The 22,160-nt window shown below is 46.9% G+C and overlaps 3 protein-coding genes across 14 annotated transcripts in view; 1 reads left to right on the top strand and 2 right to left on the bottom strand.

The window, feature by feature from the left end:
- The window catches only part of gripap1 (GRIP1 associated protein 1), a 54,413-nt gene extending 47,265 nt beyond the window's left edge, over positions 1 to 7,148 (bottom strand). For both annotated transcript variants that reach the window (XM_035382054.1, XM_035382055.1), the window contains exon 1: positions 6,844 to 7,148. In XM_035382054.1, coding sequence (XP_035237945.1) covers positions 6,844 to 6,885 — 42 coding nt within the window. In that variant the 5' untranslated portion in view covers positions 6,886 to 7,148. The remainder of the gene's footprint in view (positions 1 to 6,843) is intronic.
- The window catches only part of LOC118207890 (plexin A3), a 591,709-nt gene that overhangs the window by 346,640 nt on the left and 222,909 nt on the right, over positions 1 to 22,160 (top strand). The window lies entirely within an intron of this gene.
- Positions 8,001 to 21,454, bottom strand: mon1ba (MON1 secretory trafficking family member Ba). 11 transcript variants are annotated; one of them, XM_035382064.1, is made up of 8 exons: positions 20,905 to 21,454; positions 19,621 to 19,721; positions 18,380 to 18,942; positions 18,284 to 18,331; positions 17,722 to 18,235; positions 13,008 to 13,800; positions 10,734 to 10,881; positions 8,001 to 9,892 (listed from the first exon to the last, which is right to left on the bottom strand). In XM_035382064.1, exons 2-8 carry the CDS (start codon positions 19,703 to 19,705, stop codon positions 9,659 to 9,661), a joined length of 2,385 nt encoding a protein of 794 aa, XP_035237955.1. In that variant the 5' UTR covers positions 19,706 to 19,721; positions 20,905 to 21,454; the 3' UTR covers positions 8,001 to 9,658. The 11 variants fall into 11 exon arrangements, with proteins under 11 accessions (XP_035237955.1, XP_035237956.1, XP_035237950.1 ...); XM_035382065.1 differs by having other exon boundaries at positions 18,284 to 18,355; positions 18,404 to 18,942; XM_035382059.1 differs by having other exon boundaries at positions 18,284 to 18,942; positions 20,905 to 21,453.

Genomic DNA, 22,160 nt, shown 5'->3' with positions numbered 1-22,160 from the left:
TAGCACTGATGAATAATAAGTACGCTGTCAAAGCTCTTTAAAGCACAGAGATGAACCCACTTCCTGACTAATGATGACATCATAGTAAGGGGAAATTAGGTAGGTCTGAACAAGCTCCATCGGCTGCAGGGAAAAGGAAATTATTTTGAAATCTGAATTCCTCATCCATATAATCTCTAATCAACCTCAAGACCCCAAAGAAGCGGCTTTTATACTTATTCCGAGTGCATAAATCTACACATGAATGAATATTTAGATTCCAAAAATCTTTATTTTTCAAAAAAATATCCCACCTCGTTGCACTGACTGAAAGGAACAGTTTGGTCTGGCCTTAATCACATCACTGTTGTCTGGAGGGGAGACGGTTTGGGACAATTGAGCCTTGACACCTATTCTTTCACAGGGTACCAAACAAACAGCTTTGTTTGAAGCTTCCACACCTGAGCGCAAATGTATCCAAACAGCTGGAGCACTCGTGTTTCAGCCCGTTACATCACCACATGCCCAGCAGAGGGCGCTGCAGCCCCACAACATTTCTCAGAACACCACAGTGCACTGCCAAAAAACAATCCAGTGCAAAAAAAATAAACAAATAAATAAATTCCAAGTACAGCAGTTCAGCATAAATCATGAGGCTGGGGTTATCTGAGGACACAAGATGAAACCGGAGCCTTTTCCTGCTGCATTATGGGACCCCAGTTCCCCAGACAAACCAGCTCATTCCACACAGCGAATCTGCAAAACGCTACAGCTCCAGAGCCTGTTTTATGGCCCAGCTGGGGCCTGAGAGATACTGTTACTGCAGGCCTGAGCGCCAAAACCTTAATCAGAGTCACTGCCCCCGTCCTGGGGTCACTGTGGGACAGCGGGGGGACCACGGGGAGGACGGCCCGTCTGCTCTGATGTCACACACAGCGACTGGGCAGCGGCCTTCACATTACATTACACTTAGCGCACAGAATGGGAGGTGTGCACCTTCCCTTCATTCACCTGAAAACAAAAAAAACATGTGGGGTGAAATTAGGGCTTTCTAACTTGATTCCATCACGCAATGTGACTAAAGGATTTTCAACAAAATGCCAGCGTTACAGATGTACCGACTTGCAACGCCGACGTACGGACTTGCAGTCATCGCTTCTGGAATTTGTTATCCAGCTGCCAACAAACATGACTTTTCCTGGGTCAACACTAGAGGCAGCGATAGCTGTACGTGATGACTCAAGCCTTACATGACGAATAAGCTTTCATGACTAAATCAGATATTTGACTTTGTTAACACCGACACCAGCCCCTCTTAAAGTGATACACCAGGGTTAGTCTCGCAGGACAATAGTGCTTAATGTAAGAACGGGGGTGCAAACGGAAATTTCTGGAAATGAAAAAACGCCCTGTTCCAACCTCAGCCCCCACCCCCACTGTGAGGTCACTCAATGCGCACCCCCGACCTCCAAATAAGGAGAAGGTCGTTTCCACACTGTGCCCGTGTTCCTAATGCTGAATAACCACAAACGTTTCATTAACCTTTATTTATACAGGATGGGTTGACTGAGCACACATTCCCATTTACAGCAACGCCCCATGAAAGCCCCCCACCCCCCACCCCCCACCCCCCCCAAGTAGCCTGTGCGTTTGGATTGTGGGAGGGAACAAGAGCGCACTGCACACACAGGCATAAGGTGGCGGAGAACATGCAAGGCCCCGGCCGGGATTCGAACCCCTCTTGCCGTGGGGGCGACAGTGCTACCCGCCCAACGTCCACAGAACTGAGCCGAATTACAGGCTTTCTGCCCCCCCTTCTACACCCCCCACCAGAGAAACAGAGGGGTGGAGGTGAGGGCACACCTGTGCACTGAGAGGGCGGTAAAACAGAAAGCGGACGCCTGACGGCGAAGCATTTCAGAGGCATCACATGGCTTCCAGCTGAGCCAGTGGAAGGAGAGGATAAAGGCTTCAGTAACCGAAGGGGTGCTCACATGAGGAACATGTGATTCCACACATCGCTCGAACCCGAGGCATTTTTTTCCTCCCACTCCGCGACTGGACGGGATGGGAATTCCGGACATTCCTCTGCTCCTCCTACAGAGGACAGAATATCTGGGGCAGGTCACTCCTCAAGGCCCCCCTGAAATCATCTCCTGAAAAAGAGAGCTACGCAAGAGAGAGCCTTCTGTGTGCTAACATGTTCTGCCAAGCGCAAAAGAGAAAAAGACACAGAACGCACGCCGATCATTACTGTAATCTCTGACGGAAATCTCTTACGGCGGTTCTAAACTGCAGCTTTGCATCAGCAGAAAGACGGACTAATTTTAAAAAGAACCAGTTATCATCCTGTCGATGCAAAAAACAAAAACCTGATCCTGACTGTGTCGGGTGCGGTATGATGCACTCACTTTGGTTTTTGTTGTTATTATTATTGTAATGACTGGACAATAACAGGGCTTTATTAGCCAGTAAATCAGTCCCCACTATTATCCTGGACCACATGTTGAGTACTGCTCCTTTTAAATAAGACTTCACTCGCATATTAAGCTGGGTTTAAGAACATTCAATTTATAATAAATTTTTTAAAAAACCTCAAATGCACTTTTACTGTTTATTCTACAATACGTCACAGTCTCTAGATGTCACAGTCCCATGGAAGCAATGCAGAGCTTGGACCATTTGGAAAATACTGCCCATCTGAACACACTCTTAATTAAACCAGGAGCCAGTCAGGAATGTGCTTGAGCAGTTCAAATGGCAACAGTCCTTGTGTGATCTATGACACTGACCCTATAAACATAATTCAGCCAACACTAACTCGCCCTTTCAGCCACTGTGACATTAGTCAGCTGCTTAAAAACAGTCAAAATCAGGTACACAGAGCCAGCAAATTGCTCAGCTGGCAGACAATCTATTCTCAACCACATACGTGAACTAGCTAAATACACAAAAGGCTAGTGAGTATTAATTGTAGCTAGCTGATGATACAATTGTCCTGCCCTGCTATTTTATATTACATATTAAATCACCATAATGCAAAACATCATGCTTGCCTCAAGAAATAGTGTTCACTATTCACTAAATCGTTACTCTATAATAGCAGTGATGGAAAACTGTACATATTTATAAGATCAAGCATCAGCTGTGTTTTCCGGTTCCACACTTAGGCTACACGGTAAATAAAGCCACACCTGTACTCTCGCCAGCTCTCCCCACCTGTAACTCAAACAGTCCTGAGCGACCGTGACAGTCATCACACAGGTACAGCTGAGGGAGCACGAGGCTCCGCCCCTTTCTCAGACACGCCCCCTCCTAGTGTAAGGGACAGTCTAAACGCCCACACGCAAGGGGGACAGAGCAAAGGGGGGCACACAACTCCAGTCCAGGACTGGAGGGCCCCGGTCTGCCAGCGGGTTTTTGTTCCAACCGATTACCCTGGTTGTAGTTTTCTGACAGCTCTATAAACTACACTGGCTCAGCACAGTAAAGTCTTTAGGATACGCTTGCAGACCGCAGCTGTAGCTGGTGCTTATACGAACGTCAGATCAAGACACGATTCAGCCTGTTAAATAACTGAAAGCAGGAGTTGGCACAAAATCCTGAAACGGAATCGGCCCACCCTGCGCAGCCCTGGTAGAGAGCCTGGACGTGACAGGCTTGATCCCCGGATTTGTTGACTAGAATGCCAAACATTGGGACTCAGTTATCCCCCTACCGCCACCGGTAATGTCATGGTGACATAACCTGAAGACCAGTATAAAGGGACTTTTACTCATTTTCCCACAATCCCCATACCACGAAGGAGCAGGAAACACACAGAAATAGCCACTTCCTCAGCTCTGGCCTTAGGCCCCACCAGTCTTTCACATAACCGTCAGCGTGTCCGTCCGGTCTCTGGTGCGATCTGTCAAAATCACGTTTGCCCATAATCACTGTTCTGCATGGTACCCTGTAATTTGCATCGCCTCTCAGTAAAGCGTATACACGCACATATGAAATGATGACAAACATACCAGCCAATGCAGGTTTGGACGGCCACAATTAACCCTTTAAGGTGCAAGATCACAAGTACATGATTAGAATGTTCTTAACCCAACATTCTAATGCTGATGTCATAATCACTAATGGTAACTGTGAGCAACAGAGTTCTAGAACACTGACTTAGAATTTTGGAGAAAAAAAAACAAAAAAACATTCCAAACAACCTACACTTCAAAGCGTTAGCTAAGAATTTAAATACTGCGAGCCAGACTCTTGGACTGAAGCCCAGCACTACAGTCAAATGCAAAAATATATCGGAGCAGAACACATAATCTTGTTACATTTCACAGATGACAGACGTTGCAAAAGGGGGACTGGTTATGGTTTTGAAAAGGAGCTTCTACTGTATACAACCACAAGAATGTCTTGCAATGCTTATTACAATTCTGTACATAGCCTATATTTTGCCACTTTTTCCCCAAAAACGGATTTCTTCTACACAGAACAGTCCTCTTATTTCACACAGAACATTTCATCGCATTTGAGGAAAAACTCCCCTTCTGAGGGTTAAAAAAATATATGATGCCAGTAGGAACTCTGATAGTCATTTATAGCTGCATGTCCATCTGAAAACATTAAGATCTCCTTGTATAATATGAAAAATCAAATGGGCCTACTTTAACATTGATTAAATATTCAAAATAATCTGGCATAAGGTCATGAGGATTCAAACAATATTAGTTTTATAAAGTATTAAAAGTATTCCTAATATATATATATATATATATATATATATATATATTATGTAGGGTATACCTATAGAAATTATGTTCCATTTGTTTTACAGTGTTCTACCAATTGTGACATCACCAAGGAAATAAAATGGGCGTTCCTGGTCGACAGTAGATTTTTGAACTTGTCTCGACCAGGTATTTTTCATCATAGATTTTTAAAAGTGTTTTATCACACTTACATCACCAACAGATGCCAGATAATACTGAATGCGTATGCGTTCCTCTACAGATAGTATCGTAAGGCCGCATGCATGAAACCATCGTTGTAGAGGTAGGAACATTCCACACTCCGTCACGGATGAAATATGCTTGCGTTTCAATAACTCTCCAAAAATGTAAAAAATCGAAATAACCACTGATATACACTATGAATTAATACCCAAATGGTTTAACCTACATTATGAAGCTACTGTCAGGAAAATATTATTTTTGTTTTAGATTTAGCCTAGATACAGCTATCATTCACATTTCACTCTTGCCAGGGGATATTAGCTCATTGTTCCACATTACAAAACCTTTAGCTTTTCTGATATTTACTGAAGTGGCAGAATTGACACACCACAGAAAGGGTGTAATTAGCAGACGTCTAGAGCGACATACAATGGGGGGGAAACATAAACACATCCAAAAGCATTACAGGAGGAGCAGTGACGTACACCAGGCTAATAACACAGACAGTGTACACCGTCAAAGCACAAACACGGGTTAATTATATGAACCCAGAACCATGACACAGTCATGCCATCTTAAAAATATACTATAATCAACTTTTGAATTATTGCGTGTGACGGGCTGCGTAACGTTATACAGAGAATGGTTGAGACACGGCTATGTGTATGGGAGGTTATAATAGTTGATGGATGACGATAAATTGTTGCATCAATTTATTATATAGGCTATATATTGTTTTAAACATGAGGCGACATGGGCCAAGAGGTCTGCAGCCGGTCGTTTCCATGCCCACAAACAGCTCGTCTCAGGTGTGCTTGTTTTTAACAACCTGCAGCTCAGGTGAGACTGCCGCTGGGAGCTGTGCATTTTAAGCACCCATCATATTTTCTCTTCGCCGTTGATGGATCTAAATATTTACTTCGGTCTGTCATTGTGTTCAAAACCTCGGTTTTCCTGCAGTGGCACAATTAGATACAACCACTGCACTAGTCTATCAGCACTGATGATGTAAGTTAGGTCAAAAAATTGACGCCGAAGGCTAAAACTGACTGTCAACGCACTGTTTGCATTACACGTAACGAGGCGTTGTATGATCCACTTAACAATAACAATAATAAAATGAAACGATGCTGTGCTAAATGTACATATTGTATAAAACATCCAATCATAAACTAGATATGTCATTTGAATGCGAGAGAAGCTAAGCTATGGGAAACATTAGCTGGTAAGCTAACGTGATAGCGCTCAAGCAAGCCAACTAGCTGGCTAGCTAACATAGACAGTCAGACTCACTGATGGAGACAAACTGGCTGTATTATATTTCCTGCGAGTGGACTCTGAATCATGAATTAATTAAAAAGGGGATAGCATAGTTAACATGTCTGGAACAAAACAGACAATCAAACAAGCTAGCTATCAAATGCAGTCATTTCGAGAAGCATAGCTATCTGTTCATCTTTCACGGAATAGGATGAGTGTGAATTTGCTTGTGTGTTAGCAATAGCTAGCGACGTTAGCTAGCTTGCTAGCTTCCAACTGGCGGAGCTGTGTCTTTGTATCTTGTCAGTATTTTCCCCTTGTTTTTAAATATTTTCACACGTCCCATAATATTACTACCACTTGTGATTAAATTGTTTTGATTTATCGCCACTTCGTGTGTTTCCTTCAGGTTAGCTATCGCAAGTTCGAACTGCTCGCTGCCGAACATCAGTCCCCTTTTTCATAGCGGTTGACAAGCCGCCTCCCTCCGCCGGCGGTCTCTACCCGATTCCAAGGCTGTCATTTCGGCCTAAGGAGCTTGTTGCCGTCTTGATTTCATTATATAAACCACGCGTCTGATAAATTATATGACAGATTTAGCTTTTTAAATTCCACACGGAAAGCAATGTTCGGTTACAACAATAATGAAGAGTACCTGCATTCGATGGAACTCCTCTTCAGACAGTGCCTGCGCCATCTTTACTCGTGGAAACAGGGTACGGGAACTACCACCCGATGGTCGTATTTCCAGGGGTCAGATTGAAAAGCATGTGAATACCTCTTAATTATTGACTCACTTTACATACTTCCGTTTTAAAGATCACAAGACTACCCTGACATGCAACCGTGCATTTGTAAATTGATTAAATACACTCATATAAAGCTTTAAAAGTAAGGATGTACGATCTCAAATGTCTTAGTAGTATATTCCACTGTAAACATTGGCAGGGAGACCACGGAGTCACAAGCCAAGTGCGTTTATCGCACCTGTCCAGCAGAGGGCGATATCTGATGATCGTTTTATGTTCATCTATCTACGTATGGATCAGGCGAATATATTTTTGTTGTGGAAGGGAAGGATGTTGGCACTCTTCATTGGTCGAAATTCGAGTGAAATTGCTCAATAAATAGAAAGCTCACGGTATTACAAAGTCGTATGTGGGTAAATCCATTAGCCCAAGACTACATTCATGCTCGTACACCAATACATTTTGTAAGTTCAAATTACCTGGGATGAAGCCACTTTATGTATATAGGATCATGTGTGAAAGGTTTTTGTTTTCTTCCGTGTTTACAATATACAGACACTGCATAAAGCAGAGTACATTTATAATGGCTGCCAATTTCCCATCAGCCATTGCGGTCTTAGCTAATGTTCCCTTGGGTGTCTTCTTCCTTCTCCACCACAGTGCCAGCTTTGGCGATACACTGTAAAGTGTGTGTCATGGCTACTGTTAGAAAGCAGCTGAGTAGCATGGGCATGAGTGGGCAGTGCTCACATTTGACAGGGATGTCTGGATGTTTTGATCGAGCGGCAACTCTCCGTTACATTTATTTTTACTGGCAGCTATTTCTGACACGTTGGAGACTCAGGTCTCGTCCTCATCACACTCTTCTTTAAATGTTTAAGGATGCGTACAAAAGGACAGCTGAATGCTGAACTTGGCAGCAGCCAAGTCTTAAAGCTCACACAAATAAAAAAAAAAGCATTAGTCTTTTCTCCAAAAATTTTTTTTAAAAAACCATAAAACCTGACACAGTGATTTGAAGCTCAAAGTGACATTCTACAAATAGCACTCGACACAAATGCAATGCAGTCTTGTTTCCTTTACTGAATGGTAGAGAAACACACGTCAACAGACAGGGATGCACGCTGGGGAACAGGGGAGGTTTATTTCAGTAGTCCACACATTCAGCGTTTAACCTTTTTACAAGTTTAAAGCAGGCCGGTCCCTGGATTTGTCCCAGTCCGAATGAAAGCGAGAGCTGACATTTTGGGCCTGGCGTGATTGAGGAAGGTTGCGAAGAAGCTAGCGAAGAAGCTAGCGTCGCTCGTGAAAAAGAACCTGGGAAAAAAAAAAGCGTAGGGCGTGTGCACACGCTCTGTCGTGGGAGCGGTCCGCACACCCATCGGCTAAAGCGCGGAGAGCGCACGTGTGTCCGGCGTCGAGCGAGGGGAGGGGGGGGGTTTCTCAAACTGTCCCACCTTCAAACGTAACATGTCCACCGATGATCGTTATAAAACGTGCACAATGGTGCGCCCGTCATTCCAAAATTACCATGGCGCCGTGCTTCCATGGGGATGCAGTAAAAATGACGGACACTCAAAGAAATACCTCCCCCCCCCCCCCCCCTTTGCTCCGCCTCCCTACCCACAGTACTCCATGAGCAAAACAGTGCTGCTGCTCTCGCAAACTTTCCCACAACGTAAAAGAGCCATTTTAAGTCCAGACGAGACGGCGCACGGAGGTCTGATTAACAGAGAGGTGTTTCCGATTAGCTTCTTCTCAAAGGCTTTCCGGCTGGAGGTAAAAAAGATACCTCAGCTTCTCAAACCGAAGACTTGCACTTTCTGCACTGCAGAATGAAGCAATTTAAGACAAATCATATCTAAAGCAGACTCACCTTTCAATAATAATAATAATAATAATAATAACAATAAATCAAACTCAATTTTAGCGAAGTAACGAGAAAAGAAAATGATCACAGGTCTTTTTTTTTTTTAACAAACTCCACCCTCATCACAACTTAAAAAGCACCACATATGTACACCAGACATTTTATCAGAACAAACCTGAAGATGTGAAAAGTGTAAAATCTGAGTATTCTGCTGAGGAAAACCAGACACCACACTCAGGATCTTAAACAACGATGCGTTAGCAAGTGTTGCGCAATGGTTTCGTGTGTAGATACGTCTACAAAAACATATTTAAGAGCATGTCTTTGTAACAAAAAAAGCCATTGGTGTTCCCATAAAAATGTTCCTTTTTCCAACATTGATATGGTACATAAATCTTTCAGCTAATCTTGAGAATTCACTGGTGAAACCACTGAATACCATATGTGAACAGTAGTGCAATTTCATACAAAATCATATCAAAACAAACCTGAATACTTGCTATGATGTTCAACATTTCCAAAAGTCTCTGCACATTCTCTGAAAATTCAGTACTACACACTATATTTTAAACCTTTCATTCACCCAATATGTAGTACAACCCAGTCAGCTGGACGACGTCCCAACAAGAACTATGGAAGCTTGTGATGTGAATTCCCTCTTGTGAGAGGATGTTGCTGTACTTTTTTTTTCCGTACAGCTCCATACATGTGGTAATACAGCTATTTACCTGTTAATTAAAACAAACCCAACACTGCAGAGGTTTGGCCTGTGACGCTCGCTGGTGTGTGTGTGTGTGTGTGTGTGTATCGAGTCGGCAGGATGTCAGGTGGGGCGGGGGGGGGGGGCGGTGCTACAAGAGGGACAGGAAGCCGTTGTCGGCGGCGTCCGGCCTGTCGGAGCCCCCCTTGCCCCCGCGGGAGCCCTTGCTGGGGTTGGGGGTGGTGGAGTACTTGGGGGGGCAGCGGATGAAGAGGCGGTCCTCCTCCTTCTTGATCCACCGCAGCAGCTTGGTGATGGCGTTGATGGCGGAGGCCTTGGTCACCAGGGGACTGAAGCAGGTGTACAGCTCAAACTTACTGGTCACCTGCAGAGGAGAGGAGAGGGAGGGAGGGAGGGAGGGAGGGAGAGAGAGAGAGAGAGAGAGAGAGAGGGAGAGAGAGAGAGAGAGAGAGAGAGAGAGGGAGGGAGAGAGAGAGGGTTCACCCGGGTCACTCGTCATCAAACGGCCCATCATGCACTGCAGCACGCTGTGTGGCTCTGATCAAAGCACTGAACCAGCCTATCTGTGGGCAGCAGTGTAGTATAATGGGTAAGGGGGGCAGAGGGCAGGGGGCAAGGAGCAGGGGGCAGAGGGCAGGGGGCAGAGGGCAGAGGGCAGGGGGCAGGGAGCAGGGGGCAGGGGGCACAGAGCAGGGAGCAGGGGGCAGGAAGCAGGGGGCAGGGGGCAGGGGGCAGGGAGCAGGGGGCAGGGGGCAGGGGGCAGGGGGCAGGGGGCAGGGGGCAGGGAGCAGGGGGCAGGGGGCAGGGGGCAGGAAGCAGGGGGCAGGGGGCAGGGGGCAGGGAGCAGGGAGCAGGGGGCAGGGGGCAGGGGGCAGGGGGCAGGGGGCAGAGGGCAGAGGGCAGAGGGCAGGGGGCAGGGAGCAGGGAGCAGGGAGCAGAGAGCAGGGAGCAGGGGGCAGAGAGCAGGGGGCAGGGAGCAGGGAGCAGGGGGCAGGGGGCAGGGGGCAGGGGGCAGAGGGCAGAGGGCAGGGGGCAGGGAGCAGGGGGCAGGGAGCAGGGGGCAGGGGGCAGGGGGCAGGGGGCAGAGAGCAGAGAGCAGGGAGCAGGGAGCAGGGAGCAGAGAGCAGGGAGCAGGGAGCAGGGAGCAGAGAGCAGAGAGCAGGGAGCAGGGGGCAGAGAGCAGGGGGCAGAGGTGCGACTCGTACCCAGGCCAGCAGGGTCTCTCTCTCGGCCACGTGGTAGATGAGCTTGAGGGGCCGGGAGCTGCTGTGGATGCGGCTGTGCATGTAGCGGTACAGGTCCAGCAGCCGGCTCCTCTCCTCCTCGCTGCAGTACGGGGCCTCCATCTCAGGGCTGAGACACAGGCAGCGCGCGGGTTAGACCACAGACACGCCAATCAAACCAGGCCGTCCAATCAAAACGCTCGCTCACAACCCTGACACGGCCCACACACATACACCATGCGTTAAACCAGACACTCCCAGCACGGTGCAGTCCAATCAAAACGCTCAATCACAACCCTTACACTGCCCACACAAACACACACACACAGACACACACACACACACACCGCATGTTAAACCACAGACACGACCAGCACAGGGCAGTCCAATCAAAAACGCTCGCTCACAACCCTTACACCACAACGTCACGCCTTTCATACCACCTCTTCCGCCACCACCCCTACCCTCACTCAAATTCCCCCCCAAACTTATGAAATCCCCCCAAAATTTTGCTCATAAGGGAATAAATCCCCCTCAAGCCAAGAACGTTGCGACAAAGACACAGTAACCCAGCTAATGTACAGGGCAAGCAGCAAGCATTACTGCACAGTGCTAACTGGCTTGAAGTGTCATTCACAGACTTGCAGGGTCATTCACTGGCTTGCAGAGTCATTCACAGACCTGCAGGGTCATTCACTGGCTTGCAGAGTCATTCACAGACTTGCAGGGTCATTCACAGACCTGCAGGGTCATTCACTGGCTTGCAGGGTCATTCACAGACCTGCAGGGTCATTCACTGGCTTGCAGGGTCATTCACAGACTTGCAGGGTCATTCACAGACCTGCAGGGTCATTCACAGACTTGCAGGGTCATTCACAGACCTGCAGGGTCATTCACTGGCTTGCAGGGTCATTTACTGGCTTGCAGGGTCATTCACAGACTTGCAGGGTCATTCACAAACCTGCAGGGTCGTTCACTGGCTTGCAGGGTCATTCACAGACTTGCAGGGTCATTCACTGGCTTGCAGTGTCATTCACAGACCTGCAGGGTCATTCACAGACCTGCAGCATCATTCACAGACTTGCAGGGTCATTTGCTGGCTTGCAGGGTCATTCACAGACCTGCAGGGTCATTCACAGACGTGCAGCGTCATTCACTGGCTTGCAGGGTCATTTGCTGGCTTGCAGGGTCATTCACAGACCTGCAGGGTCATTCACAGACGTGCAGCGTCATTCACTGGCTTGCAGGGTCGTTCACTGGCTTGCAGGGTCATTCACAGACCTGCAGGGTCATTCACAGACTTGCAGGGTCATTCACTGGCTTGCAGGGTCATTCACAGACTTGCAGGGTCGTTCACTGGCTTGCAGGGTCATTCACAGACTTGCAGGGTCATTTAGAGACCTGTAGGGTCATTCACAGACTTGCAGAATCATTTAGAGACCTGTAGGGTCATTCACAGACTTGCAGGGTCATTCACTGCAGGCATTATGTGCGATACCCTACAGTGTGTGTGCATGTGCACACAAGGTCCTTTCACAATGAGGAGGATCCTTTTGTAATAACTGAACAAAAATGTAGAAGAAAAACCCCTATTTTACGTATGTTCTTTGACACTTCTGTTTAATAGTTTCACAAGTCAGGTGTTTATCTGATGCTGTCTGGCTGTTGCCACCGCATTATGGAATTTTTCATAAAGCCACATTTTCATAAAGCCACAGCTTCCAAGAAACCATTTTAAACAAAGAGAAACCAGGCAGAGAAAGAAAGCAGAAGTGAAATCTCACCGTTTCCCCTTAAAACCAACATGCGGGTTCAGAGACCAGCAGAAGCCAAAGGGTCTTACAGCACAAGCACTGCATCACACACACATGTACATACTGTACACACACACACACAAGCACTGCATCACACACACACACATGTACATACTGTACACACACACACACACACAAGCACTGCATCACACACACACGTACATACTGTACACACACACATACACACACTGTACACACACACAGACACGCACACACACACGCACGCACACACACACACACACACACGCGCGCGCACACACACATACACACACTGCATCACACACACACACATACACACACAAGCACTGCATCACTCACACACGCATGTACATACTGTACACACACACACAGACACACACGCACTGCATCACTCACACACGCATGTACATACTGTACACACACACACACACACAGACACACACACACACGCTCGCTCACACACCTGGTGAACTGGGTGAGCTGGCGGTGGTTGTCCGGCACGTCGAAGGGCTTGTACATGAAGTGGCGGAGGTCGGGCACGCCCACCTGGCTGGCGCAGTAGGGCTGGGCGCGGGCGATGGCGCGCAGGGCGCCGTGGGCGCGCATGCCCTCCTCGATGCGCCGCTTGCACTCCGCCACCGCGTAGAAGGCCTCCTTGTCCGTGGACAGCAGCAGCAGGCACACGGTGCACTCGGGCGGGTCCAGGTACGACACGTAGGCGTAGAAGTAGCAGTCGGGGTTGAAGAGCGGCAGGCAGATGGGCGTCCAGATCTCGCCCGCCTGGAAGGCGGAGGAGGCGCCGATCAGGTTGAGCAGCAGGTGCAGGTCGGCGGGCTCCAGCCGCGCGTCCTCGATCACCGTCTTCTCCTGCACGATGGTGAGCAGCTGGCTCTTGGCGATGAGGATGGAGAAGACCAGGTTGGGCGTGATGGCCTTCTGCAGGATCTGGCTGAGCGAGTCCCTCAGGGAGGACGCCAGCGGCAGGCAGTGGATGGCCGAGAGCAGGAAGCTGGGGTCCGAGTCCACCAGCCGCAGGAGCCCGTCCAGGATCTTCTCGGAGCCCGCCAGGAGCCGCCGCAGGTCGTAGTTCTTCTTGCGCTCGAAGATGCGGTTGATGCTGGCCTGCGTCAGCATGCTGACGATCTGGTTGTACACGTACAGGAGCTCGTCGCGCAGCTGCTGCTCCGACTGCCGGGTGCAGGACACCGACACCAGCACCAGGGGGCCCTGCTGCATGAACACCACCGTGTGCTCGTCTGCAGCGGCAGACGCCAGAGGAAGAGGAAGAAGAAGAAGCAGAAACAGAGCCATTAAACCACAGACTGTTTAAGATGCATCAGCAGCAGCAGACACAGCGGATGACAGCGTAATGCCTTTCAGTAGCGCTTTGCTTAGCATTTTAGCACATCTGCTGCACTTTGTGGCTCAGATCCTAACGGATAAAATGAGACGCTGTATCCACACTTCTGTTTTAAAATGTTTCAGCGCTAAAAGTGGAACAAGAAGTCAAAACTGCTTTTTTAACTGGACAAATACTAGTTGTCATGCCTTGACATGAATAAAGGGGAATAAAAGATTCATAATCGTTATCAGGATTTAAATAGTGCCCTTAATGAAGTTCCCCATTAACTTCCATTCATTCTATTTGGCCAGTAACAGGCTGAGCACTCCCTTGTAGCAAAATTACCCATAACCCACAGCGCGGCCATTCGCAATTAATGGAAGGTTTGCTAATTGCTGCTACCACTAATTTCTATGAGAGTTACTGCTAATGCAAGCACCTGACCAGGCTCTGATAAAACTGCCTCTGGTTAAACTACCAGCACATTCACTGGCTGATAGGTGCCACAGTAAAAAAAGGTACAAGGCAGATGATGTTATGCTAGGCTACGTCTGGAGCAGTGGAACTCCCTCCTCTCTGGTCTCTCTCTCCCTCCACTCTCCCACCAGACCTCTGCAGCTGCTAGCCTGGTCTACAGCCTCCCCAAGCCCCGCCCCTTCTCATCTCCCTTCCACCACCAACCAATCAGTTCACATCTAATTCAGAACCTTGATGCTAACCAACCCAGCAGCTAAAAAGACCACTGCATTCAAAAGCTTGCCAGATTCTACACAACAACCAGGCCTCAACTTTCAACTTTCAATACATAGTGACTCCAGAGCTGGAAACAGACAGACAGGTCACTTCAGCTAGAGAGCAAAGAGGAAACACTTGGACAAAAAGCAGGAAGGCTGAGAAAGACCTTCACTGCAGTGTTTTTTTTAACAATTTGAATTGTTAAACTTGCTCTTTCAGAAATTATGTGCAAAAACGAGGTAGGTATGCTGCCACAACATCAGCAGAAAGGTAGCAGGACCAAACATACCTAAAACGGCTGAGCTATTTTTAAAATCGAGCGTGTTCCTTCTGAGAATACTTTACATAACTTCCTGTCTGTTGAGAAAATATGTCAAAACCACAACCAAATTAGGTCTAGGTGATTCTTATCCGTGCGTTAGCTAGTGAGAATAAATACTCTGGCCACCTGTCTTTCTATCGGTAGTCTCTTCTGGTCGTCTGCATCACGTTTCCCCCCCCCCCCCCCCCCCCCCATTTAACCACATCTCCTTTCTCTGTTACGTGCGTCTCAATTTGTCACTGCTGGTGACCAGTAGGCACGCCAGGGGCTGATATACGTGGCACGCAGGTAAAAGATTAAAATGCATTGAGACATTTTTATCGTATCGATTTTTAGGTAGGCTACGCGTTTCATTATGACACAATTGTTGCGCATTTTAATCTTTTTGAGCACAAGGGTACTCCTGTACCACTTCTGTCAAACCCTGATAGAAGAATAAACTACACTATACTGCACTGAATTAGTATAAACTGGAAATTGACAAAAATGGAGGCTAATCAGAATATCTGAATTGGTTTTAGTAGAACACAATAAAAACGCTATAGTAAAGCAACACCAGTCACGCCATGAGGAAGCCTAATATCTAAATGGGAAGTTTTGTACAAATGTACAGATAGCGGACAAAGACAAAAAAACACTGAGGTTATTTAATACATTGCTGGTTTATCGAAAAAGGCCACTCCCATCCCAGGTTCAAGTCTGCGATCCACTGATCCACGCTTGCTTGCCTTGTTTGCCTTGCACATTGAAATACTGCACAGGCATCACAATCCTGGAGTAAGCGCGTGCCAATTAAGCTAATGCTTTTCGTTTGGAGTTGCACGCTGACAGCACCTTAAGACACAGCTGCTGATGAAACACTTGCAAATGAAACCATCTTCTTGGTCACTGAAGATCCTGCCACACATTGTGCTCACAATGTCACTGGAATGTTCAGGCAGTGTTATAGCATTGCCACTACACGGCAGCAGTAGTGAGAACACTTTGTGTTAGCTGGGTATGTTCATTTATACTGCTAGGCAATTATGTCTTGTCCTTCATTTACCAACACATAAATACCGGACATAGACTTTTTTTAGACGACAGCCTTACTGGAAGCCCCATTTACTTTTAATGGCAATTTACTTTGGTCGTGGCCCAAATAACAGAAAGTCTTCCTCGGTCCTGATACTCGGGATAAGAACTGCAGCACAGTGCATGTGCTACCAGTGGAGATGAATGTGAAATTTTAATAGCAGAGCCTGTCAAGTGAATTGCTGCAGACATTTGAAATAAAATAACCTTGTTGGTCAAAGATGCATGCATGTTTCAAGTCTGAGTAGGAGGGTTTAAATCATCTTTGTGACAGTTCTTCTGTGGCAGGTGTTACGCAAATACAACTGAAATAAACCGAATTTAATGAAAACTGAAATAGGCTGCACTGTTGAGAAAAACTGCACAGACTTATGAGACTGGGGGAGATCTGTAGCATGACTTGCATTCCAGGTAAATGGAACCTGGTGTCATCAGTTATTCTCTTTGTCCCTTCAGTTTTCATTGTTGTTCGCTAACTGCATCTTTGAGCTTTCTGGACTTGACTTTATGCGGTATACACACCGAATTCACTTCAAAGGATCGGAACAGTAAAACTAAAGGACAGCTTCTCTAAGCTGAGACGTTTTGCAAAGGATTGCAAGTCTGTTCATTAGTATGCATCTTGCTACATATGGGCCAGAATTCTGGTAGTTAGACATGCAGTATTTCACTGGCTGCCATCTTTATTCAGCCAACCAGCAGTAGAGGATGATGGGAAATGCAGACACTGGCCGTGTCAGCACACTTGCCTAATATTGAGCATACATGTTGTATACAACATGTATACACAATAGTAGTGTATATTCAGTAGCATCATACTTAATACTAGTGTATACTCAATAGCGTCATATACTCAATAGTAGTGTATACTCAGTAGCGTCATACTCAATAGTAGTGTATACTCAATAGTAGCGTATACTCAGTAGCGTCATACTCAATAGTAGTGTATACTCAATAGTAGGCAGTGCGCTGACTCAGACACGGCCAGTGTGGGTTACCCTCTTGTTTTCCCTGTTTGGACTCAGCACACCCAAAATGCAGAAACTAAATCAAACAAGTCAATTTACAAAATTCACCTCAACTTTTTCTTTTTTTTTTTCATTCCAACTAATTTCCACGCAGTTGATTTTATACTCCACAAATTTTCAGTTGCAGCAAAGTCACAAAACCACCCAGTCCAGTTCCAAGTACACCAACAGCGCCTTTCTAGTTGTACTGGTTCTACTGTTTCATTTTGAATTCTGGTGCGATTAAAAAATGCTAATGTTTCACAACATGGCACCGAATGAACTAAGCCATTCCATTGAAACTAGGAGTAAAAGTGCCATTTACGTGTCAGGTAGATTCAATCACTGCTTAGAGTTTTCCAAATGAAAAACCAAACATTACACATTTCAAACACATACACAACAACTTCATTTCAACAAAATGAACAGTGACAAAGTAGCCAGTGACAGCTTTGAGCTTCACTCAAATGAATAACCAAGTCTAGTAAATGAAACCTACACTGAGTAACTTTAAAAGTGTGTGACACATTAGCTGAAACTTCAAGAATAAAACACAGCTGAAGCACAATAATCTGTGGCGAAGCCCACATAAGATACAGGCCGTGTCTGCAACAGCGTACTTGCCTGCTACTGAGTATGCATAGAACTTGTATACTCAATAGTAGGCACTGGTACGGACCGGGCCCCGTGCGCTCACCTGAGTAGATGGAGCGGATGGTGTTGTCCCCGCTCTGCACGAAGGACACCAGGGCCATCATGACGCCCATGGTGGAGGACAGCGCCTCCTCGTTGCCGTAGCGAGAGTAGATGGGCTTGCCGGCCTCGCTCAGGACGAAGACGTGCTTCCGGTGGCTACGCCAGCCCTCCGCCGTCACGTCCTCGTCCTGGCCGGGCGCCGCGCCGCCCTGCGATAGGCCGCCGGCCTCGGAGAGGGCGGAGCCGGGCCCCTCCCCCTGGTCGTCCAGGTTGCCGCGGCCCAGCACCGTCACCACGAACTCGCTGGAGTCCTCCAGGGTGTTGTCGGTGGACGCCGAGTCGGAGGCGTTCTCCGGCGGGTCCTCCTCGTCCTCGCCGCCGTCCGGCTGCCGCTGACCGTTCACCTCCCCCGCGCCGACCTCGCTCTGATGCCCCGCGACGGTTTCGCTCTGATCTGCCGTGCCAACCTCGGTCCGATCCCCAGCGCCGACCTCGCTCTGATCCGGAACGCTGACCTCGTTCTGATGCCCCATGCTGACCTCGCTCTGATGCCCCATGCTGACCTCGCTCTGATGCCCCATGCTGACCTCGCTCTGATCCGGAACGCTGACCTCGTTCTGATGCCCCATGCTGACCTCGCTCTGATGCCCCATGCTGACCTCGCTCTGATGCCCCATGCTGACCTCGCTCTGATCCGGAACGCTGACCTCGCTCTGATCCACCAAGCCGACCTCGCTCCGATCCGCCCCGACCTCGCTCTGATGCCCCATTCCTTCCGACGGGCCGTCTCCTCCTGGCCCTTGCAGCTCAGGCTCTGCTGGTCCATTCGTGGAGCCGATGACCTTCACGCCCTCCGGTTTACCGGGAACCGGGCCCTCAGCTCTGCTGTCCGGGCCCTTGGGGCTGCAGTCCGGGCCCTCAGCTCTACTGTCCGGGCCCTTGGGGCTGCAGTCCGGGCCCTCAGCTCTGCTGTCCGGGCCCTTGGGGCTGCTGTCCGGGCCCTTGGGGCTGCAGTCCGGGCCCTCGGGGCTGCAGTCCGGGCCCTTGGGGCTGCAGTCCGGGCCCTCAGTGCTGCAGTCCGGGCCCTTGGGGCAGTCTAGGCCCTTGGGGCTGCAGTCCGGGCCCTTGGCGCTACAGTCCGGGCCCCCAGTGCTGCAGTCTCGGCCCTCAGCACTGGGATCATGAAGGGAAACAGTGGCGGCGGCAGCAGCTTCAAGAGAATCTGGAATTCAGGCATCGCAACACTGTCACTGCACTGTGGTTCAGAAGCTTCAACAACACTGGGGGGCAGGGTAGCTTAATGGTGCGGAACCTGCGCTTGTAACCTGAAGGCTACGCATTCAATTCCCAGGTAAGACATTGCTGTTGCACCCTTAAGCACAGCACACTACCTGAATTGCTTCAGCATTGATCCAGCTGTATAAAAATGATTCACTAAATGAATGCAAAAAGTTGCGTAGGTGGCTCTGGATAAGAGCATCTAAATGCATGCAATGCAATGGAAACAAAAAATAGCACTAGCCCAGTTTGGGCTGTAGTGGGTTTCACCATTTCAGTAGGCCCTGATAGCAAACTGCCACAACACGCACCGGCAAAGTAATCCCTTCACAAAGAAATACGTATGGATAAGTACATGTAGCGATTTAGTCGAGAACCAGGAAATTGCTGAGTCAGTCAAATTCTTTAAAAGAAAAAAAAACAAGTGCGATTTCTAGTGAAGAAACTAGTATAGACACATTTCAGTCTTTGTGTTATTTAAAAAATTACCCGAGCCACATACTCAGGCAAAACGCATGTATGTGGCTTGAGTATATTTTAAAACACCGGGAAGACTGAAATGTATACATAATAGTTTCTTTTTTGATGGAGCACTGCCGTTTCTGTAGTTAAATCATCTTACCCGTCTCATCGGCGCTGCACTGAGACTGTGGATGACTGCGCCTCACCGCCTCGGGCTGCTCTCTGTCCTGGTGTTCCTCCTCCATCTCAACATCCTAAATACTGAATCGGTACGGAGAAAACATTCAGAGAGTACGAGAGACAAGTTGCCTAGAAAATGGTTCACTCCAGGACACATATTGTGAAGCATTGTTGTGAAGAACAACCATCGAAAGCATGTCTATGATCGAAGGTACCCGTCAAACCAGTATTCTCACACAAATACAGTACGGTCTTACCAGCACGAGCAGTTAGAAAACTAACTGTATACAGCAAATACAACTGCCAGCACTTGCAACATCAGCACGTTATTTAAAATGTCAAATTATTTTATACAAAATCATAAGCTAACAAATTAGTCTGCGTGTCTTTGTCAAAGAATTTTTAATAAGATGGCTAAGCTATGCAGGTGGCTACTTCACGTACAGTTGGCAGTCGGGACATACACCTAAACAACTCCAGTGGGTAAAGAGGCCTGCAAAAACAGCTGGTCGGTAAGCCAGCTAAATAGCTAGGTAGCATGCATGCAACCAGACGAGTTGGGAGTGTAATCCAGCTAAATAGCTACCCAAACGTTTCCAAGGCAGCTCGTCAACACACAGTGTAGGATTAGTAACCGGTTCTGGCTGGCTGAATTAGACTACATGGCAAATATTAGAATTACTTAATTTGCTTACGTTAGCTACGTTAGTTAGCTAACTCTACATAGGTAAAACAGGCTAGTTGGCTAACGTTAGCAAAACAACCGTTCTCAGAAATGAAACCTTAATAAGTCACCCGTCTAAAATAAACTTTTTATCAGTTATCAAGTAGCTACGTCTTCAGGGAAAAACTGGCCATTAACAGGAAATTAACCGGCTATATTTCCTCTTTGGGATACTAAATTAACGTCAAGACTCACACAAGCGTCTTATGTTTAGCTAACCTTACTCAGTAAACCAACACTCGGTTACTTGCTATCACCGGCTGTTGCGTCAAGCAAGTTGTCCCGTATTAGCGACAGAATTACTCACCAAGTTATACATTTGTTGTCAAGCTATCTACATAAGTTTTATGATAGTACTTCGGGAAATTGCGCTAACCTTAGCTAAACAATGTGTATGAGAAACCGCTGTTGATGCGGACTGTCAACTGTGCGTAACGTTACAGTAGCTGGAAACTGAATGACAATTTATTGTTAGCTAGCTAGCAACTAGCAGAGTGCAGCTAGGCTAATTTAGCTCATTTAGCTAGCTAATTGAATTACCTTGTAATCGAGATAGGTAGACGAGTGGCAAGTTGAATGGCTAAAGTCTATTCATATGTAATGTACAAATAAGTTTTTAATTAGCGAGGCAGAAATTAAACTTAAAATATAAATGCTGAAAACATATTGCCGGCTAACTTGAATGGGTGTCAATGCAACGAAGAGAAGAAAACCATAACGTTTCGGATAGGGAAGCACATCCGGAATCCTTCACGCCAGTAGAACGACAAGCTATCATAGCCAATAGGCAGTCAGTTCTCTTGGAAAACAACAGTCTGGATAGAGACATTTTACTTAAGGGCCATCTTTGACTAAAATAAAATGTTCCGGTAATTACTTATGCATCGAACAGATAAGAAGTTCCGGTTACAATGAGATCATGTGATAAAAGGGTCACAGTCAAGGGGGAGAATTGTCAACATATGTCACATATACAATTTTATCTTGCTGCTATATAAACTATTACGAATAACAGGAAATTGGTGGAAAAATAAAAACGCACCAATCGTTAGGGATGCGGGGTCTTTAATTGTTTTCACATTAGTGGGCTCGTAGGGAAAATAAAAAATGTTTGATTTCATTGTCGAAAACAATTTGTCATGAATGTTAATGTATTGCAAATATGTTTTTGGGTTAGGTTGCCCTCCACGAATTGTTGCGTGAAAGAGCTATGTTGTATGCTATCGCTTTCGTTACGTTATTTAAAACGACTAAATTTGTATTTGCTGAGCTATTTCTTCTGAATACTACTTTGTGAGGATTGTTTTCTGTTTTCATTCATGTCCCTTCATCTCATGCTTGCTTGCTTTCATTTCCCAGGTGCTTTATATAAAGTGTCTCATTGTGTTCTGTTCATATAGTTCATGCTGCGATCCGTTGTGTTCCAGTCATAGTCTGTATAAAAATACGAAGAGCATAGGCTACTCCTGCGTTTGTTGTAGCCTATGTTATATTCCTCGTTCAGTGTATATGAAGACTTCTGATCGCATCTTGTGCAACTCTGTCATTCAGATTTATACACACACATACACCTGTGTGTGTATGAGTGATTGCCATAGTTCTGTTGTTATTAAATAAGTGACTATTAATTGGTATAAATGTGGAGGAATATGTCACCACACAGTGGCGCTGCTGGCACTAAATGGTGAACTCCCAACTTTCTATACTAGTTAATAATTTCTCTGTTCTAAAATTGCATTTTATTATGCATATCCTAATTTATTTTCATAATGTCGGTGGCCTGTTTTTTTTTTTTA

The sequence above is a fragment of the Anguilla anguilla genome, chromosome 11 (assembly GCF_013347855.1).
Source record: "Anguilla anguilla isolate fAngAng1 chromosome 11, fAngAng1.pri, whole genome shotgun sequence".
NCBI classification, from domain to species: Eukaryota; Metazoa; Chordata; class Actinopteri; order Anguilliformes; family Anguillidae; genus Anguilla; species Anguilla anguilla.
The sequence above is the reverse complement of the archived record's forward strand: the minus strand, read 5'-3'. Positions and strand labels throughout refer to the sequence as shown.

Bases quoted from the DNA above. Each gene is read 5' to 3' on its own strand.
- mon1ba (XM_035382057.1), bottom strand. From the start codon at position 19,705: ATGGAGGAGGAACACCAGGACAGAGAGCAGCCCGAGGCGGTGAGGCGC. The intron at 13,801-17,721 runs GTGAGCGCACGG...CTGCCGCTGCAG, and splicing joins CATCCGCTCCATCTACTCAG to ACGAGCACACGGTGGTGTTC. The intron at 10,882-13,007 runs GTGTGTGAGCGA...CCTGTGTCTCAG, and splicing joins CAGCTCACCCAGTTCACCAG to CCCTGAGATGGAGGCCCCGT.